Raw genomic sequence first — 15,899 nt, 5'->3', positions numbered from 1 at the left:
CGAACAAAATCAAAAGGCTTTCTCCTCCCCTGTGGCTGAATTTTTCTGTTGTCCACAAGTGTGTATGTGAATGTGAGAAAGTGTGTGTGCGTAAGTGTGTGTGAGAGAGGAGAGAGACCTCATCAGAAATTTCATAAACTGAGACAGTAATAAGATAATAAGAGCACTCAAATGAACTGTGACTGAAACATATCCCACAGCATTAGTTAAGCTGTCTGCTCTGAGTCTAAATATGGAATTCACAGGGATGAAGGGGGAATGGGGGCAGTTACATATATGGCACTGGCTTCCTTGTTTATTGCCTCCAACCTACCCCTTCTGTACACACACACACACACACACACACAGGTGATGATAATGATCCCGCCACCGGTCCAACCCCCTACTGTCCTCCCATTCCATTTTCAGATCAATGAGAGAGAGAGAGAGAGAGAGAGAGAGAGAGAGAGAGAGAGAGAGAGAGAGAGAGAGAGAGAGAGAGAGAGAGAGAGAGAGGAGGTGCGTGTGTATTTTTCATCAGACTCCACGTTGACAGAGTGCCGCTACCTCACGTACACGCTCATATCCGGATAGAGGGAGACAGGTTGCACAGCTGTCCCTTGCATCACCGTCCAGCTTTCGGGTTCCCGTCGCTCTGCGGGCGTGTGGATTTCCCTTCAGCCTCTTTGTATTGTTTTCTTGTCGCATTCCTCGGTCCTTTGGGTCTTTGGAATGAGCTGTTTTCCTGCCTGCATCGTTTCCATGTCAGCATGGGAACTGCCGTGTCCAAAAGGAAGAATTTAAGAAACGATGCGATATCCTCTGTGGCAGCAAAAGTTAGGTGAGTGCCCTCCCTACACCCTTTAGAAGTCGCAGGAGACACCCGGGCATTGCAGCCCATACATTTTGAAGCCTTGACAGAAATCTAACCGGACCGACCCAAATGAAGTTACCATTTTGCACACCATCCCATCTATGCGCACACGCACAACTTGCCAGATTCTCGGCCGACTGCGATCCGAGTAATTATCCTGTATCATGCACGTAGCCTAGATTATTTCTGTAGTGCGCAGTAGTCTGTTGCATTTTTCGCACATCTGCCGACTGTCCCTCCAGGCATTCGGCAAAAATCAGCATTCGTGCAGCGTGCACTGGCTGTGGAGCAAATGTGTGCAAATTGCAATTTAATCCCTCCAAAATGCATCTTCGATCTAATCTACAAATGCATAAAGTGCAGTGGTGTAGGTATAGCCTCTGCTTCCCCCCCTGAGATTTATCTGTCTGGGCCAATTTAGATGCCAAGAAAATGCATTTAGCTCCATGGCTTCAGAGATCGGATTGATGCTGTGAATGAGGCATCATTATGTGATGAAAGTCATTCAGAGGCAGAGCCGCAGCTATACATTCTCTTAGTTTTTTTTTTTTTTTTTGCACAACCAAAATGTCTACCATCGTTCAGGCTATTAGTGCAGGATAGAGAAACAAAAACGTGGTTCTGTCTGGCCGCATCGACTAGACCGGGCAGGACAGTGAAGTGCTGCCTTCACACCCCGCCGGGCAACTCATCCGACTATCAATTTATCAATCAATCACTGCAACTGACTTGGCCGCACGGGCCAATAGAAAGCCTGTTGGTCCGCCGCCGTCATTTGATTCACTCTGCAAAAGCACGAGGACTGGCAGGAGTCCAGGGCTTCAAGTTAACGACTCGCACGAGCTAAATGTCACCTCGGCTAATAGGCTTCCAGTGTGGACTCCAGCCCGCAGCCCGCAGCCCGCACCCCGCAGCCCGCAGGCTGGGCGCACGCTGGCAGTGTGGAGCCCCGCAGACACCGCAGCGGCTCAGGGAGGCTGCTGTCTCCTCTGAAATGTGATTCCATCTGAGGCTGAGCTGAACCGCAATTTGCTGACAAGCATGTGTGGTTGTGTTTTCATCTGTGTGATTCAGTTAGGACGGAAAGCGCGTTCAGCTGCAGGCCTGTGTCTGCCGGGGCACAGGAGCGTCTCCACAGCAGGTGCTGTTGTTTCAAATGCAAGTCAATGGAATGACCTTGACTTGGACTTGTAGACTCCAGTATCCACAGATGTGTGGGGATGTGCTCTTACGTCATTCTGTCAGTGTGTAATGTATGTGTGTGTGTGTGTGTGTGTGCTCCTTAGGTTACATATGTGAGCTTTCTTGGTATGCAGTGCAGTGTGAGAGATTGTGTGCATCATGTGTGAATATGCGTGCGCCACCTTGACAGAGAAGCGAGAATGTGTTGCTCATAAGCAATGAGCAATGACTGAAAAAAAAAAAAAAAAAAAAAAAAATATATATATATATATATATATATATGTATGTATTAGAAATATAAGGCTGTCCTGTAGGAATTACTGTAGGAAAAGAAGAGAGAGACTGAGTCACTGACTGTTTCCTTCATGTGGATTGGCACAGGAGTAAATTTGTTATAATATATTAGACATCTGAGGCAACTGGGTTACTGAGATGGACACACACACACACACACACACACACACACACACACACAGTTATTCAAACACTTTTCTCTATACCATTGCCTGTGTCCATGTGTCTCCCTTTATCCTCCGCATTTTGTTGCTCTTTCTCTCTTTCTCTGACACACACACACACACACACACACACACACACGCACAGACACACACAACACATTTATCCAACCAGAGAAATTCAGCACAGTTTATTTTAACTTATAATTTCAGCACCCGCACCTGACCTCATGAGTGTCCAAACAGCATTCAAAAGCTCTTGTAACGCAGGTAGTCTATAGGGTCCAATGCAGAAACATTGCCACCTCGCTACTGGCCCTCTCTGCTCGGTAATTTATTGGACTTGAGACTTGTTCATTCTTTAACATAGTGGGTGCATTTGTTTCAAGGCCTTGTGGTATAACAAAGCTAAAATTGGTGTTGCATATATTTTAAGGCTGTAAAAGATGAAGATGAAGTTTGTTATGTGTAATGTTTGTTGGCAACATAGAGGTAAAAATAGACCAGTATGTCAAGTTATGATGGTCAAATGAATTTTTGACTACAGTGGGCCAGACAAGCAGGTAAGAAAACACTTCTCGGATGTACCTGCAGTTCTAGTCAACCATCTGGCTCACCCCCATGCTCCTGCAAGCTGGAGACTGTGTGGTGACGGAGACCAGCTGTGCCTGGCACTGGGTGACTCAAGCATTTCTCATCCGCGCCTGTAGTTTTCTTCTAGTTAGCGCCAGGATACACAGCATCACGTCAGAGTTCATGCTGTATTACAGCACATATCAAACAGTAATACTTGTCAAAAAGTAGACTCTGACTGAGAAGTCAGATTCAGGTGCACGGATTCACACTTTGTGTGCTGAAAAAGCTCCTATGTCTCTATCTTTCATTCCTCTATCTATGCTCTTGTCTTTCCTGTCTCACCCTCTACACACACACACACACACACACACACACGCACACGCGCACACACACATGCACAGTCACACATAATTAGTGGCTTAGAGGCACAGGACAGCCGGTGTGTGTCTAAATGAAAATCTGAGTCATCACTCTCTTACATTAGCCTACATATAACACCACCAGCGGCAAACAACAGTAATCATATCTATATCTTGTCTCTTTCACACACATGCACATGAAAATAGACACACACACAGACACACACATACACAAAATAACACCACACAGACATTTGCTACATTCTGCACAATTTCTGTAATCAGATTCTCTTGCATAGAACATTAGCCTCATGGAAATAAATGAAACATTTATTGCAAAAGCAGACTTGTTTGAGGAGTTCATGGCACAGACTCGTCAGCCTGTGTTTATCACATTGGGACTGTCTGGGCGAGCAGTGAATCTGACAACCAGTCTGAGTACAATAGACTGTGAAGTATCTGGAGGACACAGCAGCAAGACAGACACATAGGAAACACTGAAGAGACACCTGCTCCCCTTGTTTGTGTGTGGAGCCTGTGTGTGTCTGCGTGTTTATGGATTGCTGGTTATGAAACAGGTCACACTCTGCCCTTAGGCAGCTCATGAAAAATAGTGAGAGAGAGAAAAAAAAGTGAGCGAGAGATTACCTCCAATTTACAGCCCCTCCCTGTAAAATTCTGGGACACTGAGTGGAAAAGCAAACGCTTTGATCTTTCTATCACAGAGAGAGGGGCTGCAGCAGATCAGCTGAAGGGCATTGGACACAACAGCATTCGCCGAGCTGTGGGGATGTGACAGATGAGGTGAGAGATGAAAGGATTTGTTCTGCAGGCAGATGCAAATGAGTTAATGGGTCCTAGTTTCTGCAGGACAGTAGACAGGTGCGACTGTTTTTGATATAGGCCTACAGTGCGGAGTTACAGCTCTGTTACGTCATTGCTTTCATGATGTGCAAACAGTAGAGAGCACTTAACTGCAAGTCTTACATTTCTACAGTAGTTATATGTTTTGCAATTTGTGCTGCTTTGCTACTTCACAATATCTCTCGATCTGAAGATTTGGTCAATCTTTGCAAAAAACTTGTTTGTATGTTCTCACTCCCATATTTACCTTCTTATTTCTTTATTTACAATAATGAAATTCTACCCAAGCATTACTTTGAACGTATTTTGAAAGATTGGCTGCTATAGAGAAAGTGTGGCATGTACTGTGTGTCTGTGAGTGTATGTGTGTGTGTGTCAGTGTGTGAATCGGCTGCATCACTCAGCTTTGAATGTGGTGGTGGTGGTGAGCCTTTAGTGTGCTGGTGTTTTAATCAGCTTCCTGATCAAGCGTTTTGGCCCCAGATGTGCCATCATGCACAAGATGCTGCAAATGACATTCCCAAAGTCCCATCAGGCCCCAGCGGGCACAGCAGTCCTCACAACAGGTTCTCATTGCCGTATAAGTGTGTGTGTCTTGGAAAAAAAAAAAACAATTTAATTAGTTCACGAGAAGAAAATTCAGTTAAGCAGCGTTAGGAGTGAGGAATGCCTTTACTGGCTAGCCCGTTGTTTGCGATGGAGAGAGGACTGGCGAGAAATCACCTCAGATGATATTTAGACTAATGGGAACACTGCCAAGGAGGTGATGTCCTGAATTCAGATATGAGCTGCTTGTCCTCAAACGATACAGGGTCACATCATTTAATCGCATTGAAATTCAAAAGTGAAATGTCATGGGAATGATAAGATATGGTTCGACAGTGGAAGGAGAGGAAAATACTCAGTGAGCTTAATAACAAGCACCTCTCTGCGGGTGACTTGATAAAAAGGACTGCACAATATTTTCATCTATAGCCATTAGCAGACATGGAGATAATGTGTTTAATGTGTGTTAATGGCTACAATGAAAGTGCAAAGAACAATGAGTTGTTTTGTTAAGTATTTGCTAGTTCTTGCTCCTGTGTAGTACACAAAGTGGCAGCTGGGAGGACAACATGTTGACCAGAGGTCCATCATCAGGTCTGAGCCATGGAGTCATGGTTGTATGGTGTGTGGCTTAGGAATGAATTGTTTTGCCTTTGATGTCGAGGTTTTTTTTTTTTTTTTATGTGGAATTTTTTCATATTGCTATGTGTGTTTTTACCAGCTGTTCTTTTTCTTAACTTTGTATTTCTTGAGATGTAAAGGCTGAAGGCTTTAATGAAGACTTTTAGAGAGTAAAAAAGTAAAAAAAGCAGAAAAAGTAGAAAAAAAAGCTGAACTGTCAGCCTTAGGGTTAGGGTTACTCACAGTAGACTGTTTAGCACAAACTGGAAATTGAACCTAGTGTACCAGAATTGAACTTTATTATATCCACCCACCACAGCACAGTATTTAATTGTCAAACTACTGTCTGTTCCTATTCATGTCTCTTTTATGTAATCCTTTTGCAGTGGGAAAACGTTTTTTCCCTTTTGAAAATATGCTCATTTCACAAATTATGGGAGATCAGTGTCAATGAGATACACTGAGCTGCAGGTGTGGAGAACCACCACAGATTTAGACAGCCGCTTAAGACAGAGCTGAAAATGGCCCTGAACCAAACAGATCTTTACCTCTTTACCTTGAGCAGAGAAATGCCTAAATGTAACTATCTCTAACCAGTTTAAAATGGTCACAACGAAAACGCGGTTTGGTTCAAAACCCTCACTGTACCTGCAGCTCGATGATACTGGAGCTCAGTGGCCCGGCTCCTTATTAGGCGTGAGCCACATTTTGCCTGGCAGAGCAGCTCCAGTCCTGCTTTGAATGCTGTCAGGGAGTCCTGTGTGTGTGTGTGTGTGTGTGTAGTTTGAAAGAGAGAGGGAGAGAGCAAGAAAGAGGTATGGATTTAGCTTAGCTCCAGCTTTCTACAGGAGTTCACTCAGCATGCCTAGCTGTTCAGCACAGCATCATGATGCAACCTGCCTCAAGAAGGAGGAGACAAGATACAAATGTTAAAATCCTGCAACACACCGCAACACACTGATCTGAGCCCCAAACCTGCCGACTGTGCCACGTATTTTACTTCTCTGCCTCCATTCTGCTACTTAGTAAACACGTGAAGGCTACTACTAGTTTATATAATTTGCACAGATAGCATGTTTGAGTTACTATGAGGGGTATTTGTTGCCTGCCTTTTATTTGTTAACTCTTCTATCATGTACAAATTGCAGTTGCTGTGCATGTTAAAACACTGAAATACATGATTGCTGCTTATTGGGAAATTATTTAGCTCCAGGGTATTTTTTCTTCTTCAGTTACAGATATCATGATGTATTATAGCTGATTACCTTAACAATATACTGCATATTTCAGAATCACCTCTAATGTGATTCCATTATTACTGTGGGTAAAATATTATGATGGTATTGTATAGCCAGTTAGCCGGTGACCCCCACCCCTATCTATTTGTTAGAAGAAATCTGAAGAGACAGAATGCAAGAATAAATGGCTTGTTTACATATTTGTAATATTCTCATCTGCCAGGTATCCATTAATGCATTGTTCCCTGTAGCTCCACTGCAAAGAGCTGAAGTGCTGAGGTGTTATCTGCCTTTCGTTGAGGATCTATTTATGTGGCTGTGTGTGTGTGGAAGTGGCTTACAGAGTTGGTGGCAGAATGAGTTCAGGATGTGGTGTGTGTAATTGTGTCTGGCTCACTCATTTTGTGAAATGCTAAGTACACCATTTCCTGGACCAGCAGACACACACACACACACACACACACACACACACACACACACACACAGGACACAATGTTAGCATATATTCACTTACTTGCTTGTTCACTTACTCACTCACTTACTCATCTCTCTCTCTCTCTCTCTCTCTCTCTCTCTCTCTCTCTCTCTCTCTCTCTTGCTGCCTCCATCACTGTCAAAATGTCTAATGCATTCTGTTTGTGCAGGACCCTTACCTGCTCATTCTGTGTCAATCCCGTCTGACCGTAGTGCTGACATCACCAGCAAAATGTGTAAAATCGAAATTCATCTGCAAGATATTTCACCTCCATTGACAGAATCCCACATCATGTATGCATAATGCACTTAATGTACCTGTAGTGACCTCTGAGAATCTCGCAGGCTCCTGAGAGGAAGACTGCATTAAGACTGCACTGCATGTTGCTCCAGTTACTCTGGAGTTATAAATTAAACAGGTCAAAAGAAACTGAGTGATGGGGAAATGAGGCCTGAGTTGGTTTTCAGCGGTTGCAGCCCCCCCCTAAGGAGCAGATGGAGACGGCTGCTGTCAGTTTTATGTCTTCCTTCCTCACTGTCCTGACTGTGGTCCTACTGCCTTGTGCTCTCGTTCACTCTTTCTCTCAATTTTCAGTTCATGTGACATAGGCTATGAGGTATTCGTAAAACATGGACATATTTTTCATGTAATTATACCTATGTTAAAGACAAATTCAACGAACTAATCTACACAACAGTGGATATCTACAAATAAATGAAATGAGTGGAATATACCATAGAAAACTATGATATTGCTTATACTCTGCATCCTCACCTTGAACTTTTGCCAATGCTATAGCCTAAATTTATCTTGATCTTTATTTATCCTGTCCTAAAATAGGAGGGAGGCAGAAGTTGGGTATTAATGATGCAAAGTGTGGAAAACAGTTGTTATGAATATTAACATGCTTGGGGCAAGAAATTTATTAGGCACTATAAGACTTAGCTTACACAAACTGCATTTTTAAATTAAAGATGCAACCCTCTGGGTTTCCCTACCTGCCATTTTAAAGCATATTCCTGATCTTAAAAACATTTTCCACAACAGTCAGTTTGGTTTAAACTCGGACAGAACTGTGAGCATCACACCAACTAGTCATCATTTGTGTGGGCTGCTTGAACTGATGATATAAATGTTTTGTGTTTTATTATGTTTTGTTTTGTTTGTCTCTTTGGTGTTCTCTGTTTGTGTGTTGTCATGGATGGTTGTCATTCCGATTTTATTATTGTATGCACAGATTTTAAATTCTAACATGTAATTGTAATGATTGCTTGGACTATCATTTCCCATAAAGAGGCTGGTGTTGGAAATTTAGGCTATCCACACACGTACAGTAGATCTGACACTGCTTTTGCATCTGCCAGTGTTCTTTATATCTGTCCCTTACAAATAACCTGATGAAATAAATAAATAAAATAAGATAGAAGAGTAATTTCAGTCGTTGGCTCCGGAAGTCACATATTCTCTTGTCCTGTGGCAGCCAAGATTTGAAGTGCCTCTGCCTTTCAGTTTCCAGGTTGTGATCACACAGATAGAAGTTTCCTTTCTTTAAGATTTTGAAGTTCTGGGTATTTTGCAAAGTCAACCTTTCTGTTTGAAATTTGATAACAGAATAATGTATCTTTATTTAATTTCAGATTCCCATCTTTTTTGTGTAGTCTTTTTTCTCTCTCTCTGTCTCCTTTTATCTCCAAATTTACTCTACCCTTCATTTTTAATATGTCCTCATCCCTCTCTGTACACTTTCTCTCTGCTGTAGCCGCACATTTCCTCAGATACTCACCCTCCCTGATGGGTTTCTTTCCCAAACCCCCCTCACATGTTTGGGAGCATGCAGCATGCATTTCAAATCTGACTGTCAAGTTTTCCTTTTTTTTTTTTAAATGTTTTTTTCTCCATTACTTTCTCTCTCACCGTCTCTTGCTCTCTCTCACTTCTGCCTGTTGCTGATCACTTTCTTCTTCATCGCTATCTTCTCTCTCACTCTTCTCTCCCTCCTCCAGCTGGCTTCACATTCCCCTCGTATCACTTCACACCACTTGTACTGTATCTCCTCCCCACTGTGTCACTTAACTGTATCCCACATGTGCCGTATTCACATATCACTCTCTTGGGTGCAAGGGGCGAGAGGAGACCAAAGAAAGAAAGATGTATTACAGGGAGACAGTGAGGGCCGTGTATGTGTGTGTGTTGGGGGGTCACAGACAGACAGAGTGGGTGTGTGAAAGAGAGTATGAGACAGAACACAATGCCGAGAGAGGGGGCTTGTTTAATGGATGGACTGAGAGACATTTTGCTCTATCCCTTTCCAACTCAGTTTCCTCTCATGTATAATGGATGAAGCGAGTCTCTTTCACCATTGTTTGCTGATTCTAATCAGAGTGCCTGGCCTCTTGAATAATAAAACAGGAGGGCAAAATGAAACTGTCTAAAAGCTTCAGAGGGACACCTGATGATTAGCTAGGACTAGATTAATCCAAGCAGTCTTCGTGGACACTGGTTTATGCCATGGCCACAAAAACACACGCACATGCACACATGCACTAGCACAGGGACACACACATATACAAACAGCTGGTCTCTTCCCAGTCTTATCTCTATTTTTAGTTCTGTCTTTTCTTCGCCCTCGGACATATGCACAGACTCAGACATGCACGTGCCCACGCACACAGTCTCTCTCTTGCATTTACACAAGTGCACACAGATTATCATAAGAGGGAAAGCATCGGAGGATTGCCAGGGAGGAAGGTGCAGTGACAGAATTGCAGTGACATGCATGGTGGGCTATTTTTAGATGTGTATGGGGGCTGGATGGTGGCGCAGCACGTGCTGAGTCTCCCCGTAGTCAGTAACACCCCCAAACTCTGAGGGAGTCGAGCTGACTTTGGCTGTGTTGTGCGCCAATAAAATCGAACACGAGAGGACTCTGGGTCCTCTCGTGTTTGTACAGGCACATGCTGTCACTTTCAGATTTAACTATTGGCACTACAAAGAAATAGAAATTAGATTGATGTAAAACTTCCAGCAAATGTTCTCAGTTTGTCTCGTCTTCCAAATGGAACAGATTAAAAGGATGGGCTCCAATCTTTTATTGTGAAATGATCACAGCTTAGAAGGATAGTTCAGGTTTATTGGCACAAGGTGGCAAATGAGTAAGCAAGTAAAGCTTTATTTCTATTGCACTTTTCAAAACACACAGTAACAAAATGCTTCACACACATGGAAAATGGAACAAACATAATAAAAAAATATATTAACAAAAAAGGTGCACAGACGGAGAAGACATATAGATCCTAAGTCACTCCAAGATCTTCCATAGAGATCTATGGAAAGGTTTACCTTTTAAAATGAGTCTCAAGAAGCTGCTTAAAACAGTCCAGGGATTCAACAAAATGAATTGGTTGGGGAAGATTATTCCACAGAGTTGGGGCTTAAACTGTCGAGGCGCAGTTACCTTTTGCATTTGGAGTTGGGGCTGGATAAAAGATCTGATGATCGGAGTGGTTGAGAAGTGGTATGGGGAATAAGGAGATGGAAGATGTAACTGGGGCAATGTTATGTAGTGCTTTATATGTAATCAATAGAATCTTGTAGTTTATTCTAAATTTTATGAGGAACCAATGGAGGGAAGCTAGAACAGGGTTTATGTGGGACCTATAACTAGTTCTAGTTAATGATCTGGCAGTGACATTCTGAATGAACTGTGAACAAATTACAGTGTCTTGACTTAGGCATGTGTAGAGGGAATTACAATAATCTAGATGAGAAAAAATGAAAGAGAATTAAAAATTCGAGGTCCCAAGAAAACAAGATTTTTCTGATTTTTGCGGTGTTTCTTAGTTGAAGAAAACAGGACTGGACAAGCCTAGCAACATGGAGGTCAAAAGACATACACTGCCCAGGGTTTGATATTAGAGTGGAGTGGGCCAATAAACAGATCTATTGAGATGGCATTAACCAATTAAATTCACTTCTGTTTTATCAGGTTTAACGTGGAGGAAATTAAGGGACATGCAAATTTTGGTGGCAGCTAAGAAGTCATAGAGGGAAGATAACTGATTCAGGTTATTGGGTTTGACAGAGAGATAGATCTGTGTATCATCTGCATAATGGTATGATATGTCTTGAGCGCAGCTGAACAGATGACACAGAGGAAGAATGTATAGTGAGAGGAGGGCTGGTCCAAGGACAGACCCCTGAGGTACTCCACACAGCAGGGCATGAGGACATGTAATTATTCATACAAACATTAAAATATCTATTTTTCAAATAAGAATGAAACCAGTTTAATTTTGTACCAGAAATGCCAACCCAGTGTTCTAACTAAGCAAGATGGCATAGCCGATGGTATCAAAGGCATCAGTTAAATCAAGAAAAATTAGGATAGAGAATTCACCTTTATCTGCATGCATAACAATGTTGCTGGTCACTCTTAGTAAGGCAGGCTCAGCACTGTGGTTGTGGCGAAAGTTGGATTGAAATTTGTCAAAAAATATTAGGTTCAGGAGTTGGTCCACAAGATTTTTCAAGGATTTTGGATAAAAGAGCAAGTTTGGAGATCAGTCTATAATTCTCTAATTTTGCCAGATCGAAGGAGGTTTTTTTTTTTTGAGGAGGATGGATACTAACAACTTTAAAATAGGTACAGAACCCGATGTGAGAGAGTAATTGATGACAGATAGCAGCTGGGACCTAAGCCAGGGAAGAAGGATTTTAGAAATTTAGTGGGAGTTACATCAGTAGGAATGTAGGAGGGATGCATATGCGCTACAGTATTAAAAAAGAGGTAGGGTGAATGGGAGAAAATTTGGACATTAAAATAGGATGGCTGAAAAGGGCTGAGGGTAAAACAGTGGAGGTGAAACTGGACTACATAAACCTCGGTTTGTGTTTTATTATTATTATTAATGAAATTGGAAAAATAAGCAGCTTAATTCTAAGACACAAAAAACTCACTAACAAAATTTAAAGCTCCCCTCCAGAGGTTTCATGACCTCAGTTCTTTTCAATACTCTTACTTCAACAGTTCAGTGATTGATATTAACTTGACTAGTTACAGTTTCAAGCAAAATGACTATCATCTCTGCAACAGGTGCAACATCACCCTTTCGTTTACTGAGTAAAATGGGAGTAACAACTATTTACAGACAGCTGGCACAAGCTGTTCAGGCCTTATCAGCCCATTGCACATGTAAGACTCACTGTGATTGAAAGAGATAATCATACATCACTTCCCGAGATTAACATTTCAAGAAAGGTTTCAAAAATGATTGATGTCGCCTTAACATCGGGTATTCACTATCATTACCATCTTCCAACTTTTAAGTAGTGTTCATGTTAATGTCCTACTAATGTCCAATAAGGAATATTGTATTTTTCTGAAAACTGTGATGCATAACACGTACGTATCTGAAAAATGGCAATGGTTAATGCAAATAAACCTAAATGTAATGCAGCTTTTAACCATCAAACCAATTCTACCTGTCATAAAACCGAGCATCTTTTGTTAAATTAACGGTTTAGTAGTGTTACCTTTTTATGTGGACTTGAAGGGTAATGTATAAAATTTTGAAAAGTCAAATCTTTACTTCTCTGAGTAGACTAGGCTCTGCTAATGTTGAAATGTGTCAGAAATCTCCTGTACATCTCCACTCTCTCCACTCCAATCTCCACTTTTTTTTTTTTTTTTTGCATATTAACATGTAAAATAGTGAATTGATCACCTTTTTGCAAGAGAGGACTACTGCTACACTGTCAGCTGGCAGTTGTGTAGTTCCCAGTCTACTTCTTAGTCAGGATGGTGGTCCCTAGTAAACCCTGTCTTTAAACATTATTCAGTGACCAAAATAGTTCCACGATATAAGCTTTAGAATCCATTATTGTCATTGCATATTATTGTGGAGGTTTTAAACCAGGGGTTTCCAAAGTCTGAGACTGTGGGCCTCCCCTCAAAAGAAGATTATAAAAATGCCCTGTGCCCTTATCTCAGCTAGAAGCTACATAATCCCATAGACATCCAGGGATTAAATATCCGGTAAGCGCCTAATATTTCTCTGCAACATAAAGTCAAATTGCATGCAAATACATGCAATATATGTACATATATATATATATATATATATATATAAACAGAGCTGAGTGCAAAGGCATCTAATCAGAAAGCTGATGATCTCCAAAGGTCAGAGCAGACAGGTGAATTGCTGTGGCCAGATTTCTGACCACTGAGAGAACAGTTGATTGCACATGGCAGCTTTGGATGGCTGTTGAATGTTGCACTAATGAATCATGGGACAAATGCGTCAATTGTAGCATGCAAGCCCCTGAATTGGAACAAAACAAACGAGCCTGTGTGAAAACAGCCAAACCTATTGTGCAGCTTTTGATCATTAATAAAAAATCATTCATGAAATTTTCACCTTAACTGCCTGTGTGTCTCCTGAAATTGTTTGGTACCCCCCTGAGGAGGAATGCACACACTTAGAAAAACTCTGGTTTAACACATTTTTGCATTTTTTGTGGCTTTAAGTGTTAGCCATTAGCTGACCCTGTTGACAGCTATTAATTAGCTGCAACTCCAAGCAAGAATCGCCCCGAGATAATGTCCATGCATCTCTATCACTAGCACCTTGTTTCAATAAATCCAGACTATCCCTTGAAGGTGTGGTCTCTCAGTAAAAGATTGGAGACTTGGTTCTCTTCTTTCTACAGCTTCGGGAGAGACTTTTGTATATTTAATACCGATCGACCTGTGTTACATAAAAGAAAAATCATTTGTGACTTCTGTTTAATGTTGTGGTTCCTTTTAAATTTTAAAGCAGCTTTATTTATACAAGATGTCCCCGGAAGAGTCCCACTGAGATGAGAAAAAAAAAAAAAGAAAATAGACGCAAGAGAAGAAGACAGAGACAATATGGGTCAGTGTTTAAAGAGGAGGACAGCAAGTGAGATGATAGAGAGAGATGGTGGATCAGAGGAACGCTGGGAAAAAAAAAATCTTATTATGTTGTCACTGCTTTTTCTCTCTCTTTCTGTGTGTGTGTGTTTGCCGGCCATGTTGGCTACGATTTAATAATTGAGAGAGCTGCCAGGGAGGAGGCACACACCCACAGATTCTCCTGTATACAAGGGATTCCTCTGCACAGATAAGTGTGTGTGTGTGTGTGTGTGTGTGTGTGTGTGTGTGTGTGTGTGTGTGTGTGTGTGTGTGTGTGTGTGTGTGTGTGTGTGCGTGCGTTCTTCATTGTGTGTGGGTGAGCAGTCACCATCAACATTAGCTGCAGTGGAAACAACAAACCAGCAGGAGCATCAGGCTTTTGTACCTGAATGCAAACTACTAGTTACACCACAAAGACTGCAGCTGTGGACACAGGGTCACATCAGGTTTAATTTGATGAAGTACAGTACAGGCCAAAAGTTTGGACACACCTTCTCATTCAATGCGTTTTCTTTATTTTCATGACTATTTACATTGTAGATTCTAACTGAAGGAATCAAAACTATGAATGAACACATGTGGAGTTATGTACTTAACAAAAAAAGGTGAAATAACTGAAAACATGTTTTATATTCTAGTTTCTTCAAAATAGCCACCCTTTGCTCTGATTACTGCTTTGCACACTCTTGGCATTCTCTCGATGAGCTTCAAGAGTTGCCCTGCGTTATCCAATACCCATACTACCATACTATTTAGTAGGGAAAAAAAGAATTAGTATGTCCCAATACATACTAAACTACAAACTTTTTAAGGGCAGCTGCAGTACATACTAAAAGTAAAAAGTATAAGTATGCGATTTGGAACGCAGGGGTAGTCACCTGAAATGGTTTTCACTTCACAGGTGTGCCTTATCAGGGTTAATTAGTGGAATTTCTTGCTTTATCAATGGGGTTGGGACCATCAGTTGTGTTGTGCAGAAGTCAGATTTTTAGACCAGGTTTTTCAAATCAACACAAGAATGTGAAATGCCGAGATATTGTGGTCAGCCACTAAACCTGTAGACCCACGAGCTGACTTTCATCAAGCCACAAACTCTCATTTGAGGTTTTGGTTTGTGTTCAGTTTAATTATCATAGCTGAATACTGACAGATAGATTCAAAGTGGTGAGATTAAACAGGCCAGTATCAGGGTAAAATGTGTAGTAGAGCCGCTGCTCCACCAGAGGAAAGTGTGTCAGTGTGACTGTGTGTGTGTCTGATGTGTGAAAAACAGACGGTTGTGTGAAAAAGCAGTAACGTGACGGAGTGTAAAGGGAGCGGCAGAGTCTCCAGAATGAGGCAGGTAATTTACGGTGGTGGACTTTACCATGAGAAACCTGAATTCAAATCAACGTCCAAGCATAACCCACTTGTTTTTAGTGTGTTTGCTAATGTCTGCTAACCTTTACCTTAACTGTAACCTCAACCTCATTAGTGTTTTAGCTAATATTAGCTAACGAGCTAAGAAGCTAACGATTAGCTAAGAAGCATTCACACGTGCAAATGTTACACTGGACCTGATAAATGACGTGTGTAGTGTAGGCAATGCAAAAGTGACACTGACAAACAAAATAATCCCTTTCTTAAATTTTGTTTTTTTATTTCCTCTTATAAAACAGAGAAATTACGACACATTTGTTTACAAAATGACTTCCCTGTGTTAGCATGAGAAAGACTATAGTGTAAGAAAACTGTAGAACGACACCTGCTGCGTGAGGTTTGGAAACCAGCCTCACTGTTTTCAGCGCAAAGTTCGT

General features: G+C 41.6%; 1 protein-coding gene across 1 annotated transcript in view; it reads left to right on the top strand.

Moving 5' to 3' along the window:
* The first annotated feature begins 725 nt into the window (after nt 1–725).
* Nucleotides 726–15,899, top strand: part of nsmfa (NMDA receptor synaptonuclear signaling and neuronal migration factor a) — a 70,275-nt gene continuing 55,101 nt past the window's right edge. Inside the window, exon 1 of the mRNA XM_030066103.1 lies at nt 726–820. Within this exon, the coding sequence (XP_029921963.1) occupies nt 750–820 (71 nt within the window). The 5' untranslated portion in view covers nt 726–749. The remainder of the gene's footprint in view (nt 821–15,899) is intronic.

The sequence above is a fragment of the Myripristis murdjan genome, chromosome 12, assembly GCF_902150065.1.
Source record: "Myripristis murdjan chromosome 12, fMyrMur1.1, whole genome shotgun sequence".
Lineage (NCBI taxonomy): Eukaryota > Metazoa > Chordata > Actinopteri > Holocentriformes > Holocentridae > Myripristis > Myripristis murdjan.
Note: the sequence above shows the minus strand (reverse complement) of the source record. Positions and strands in the feature narration are given on the sequence as shown.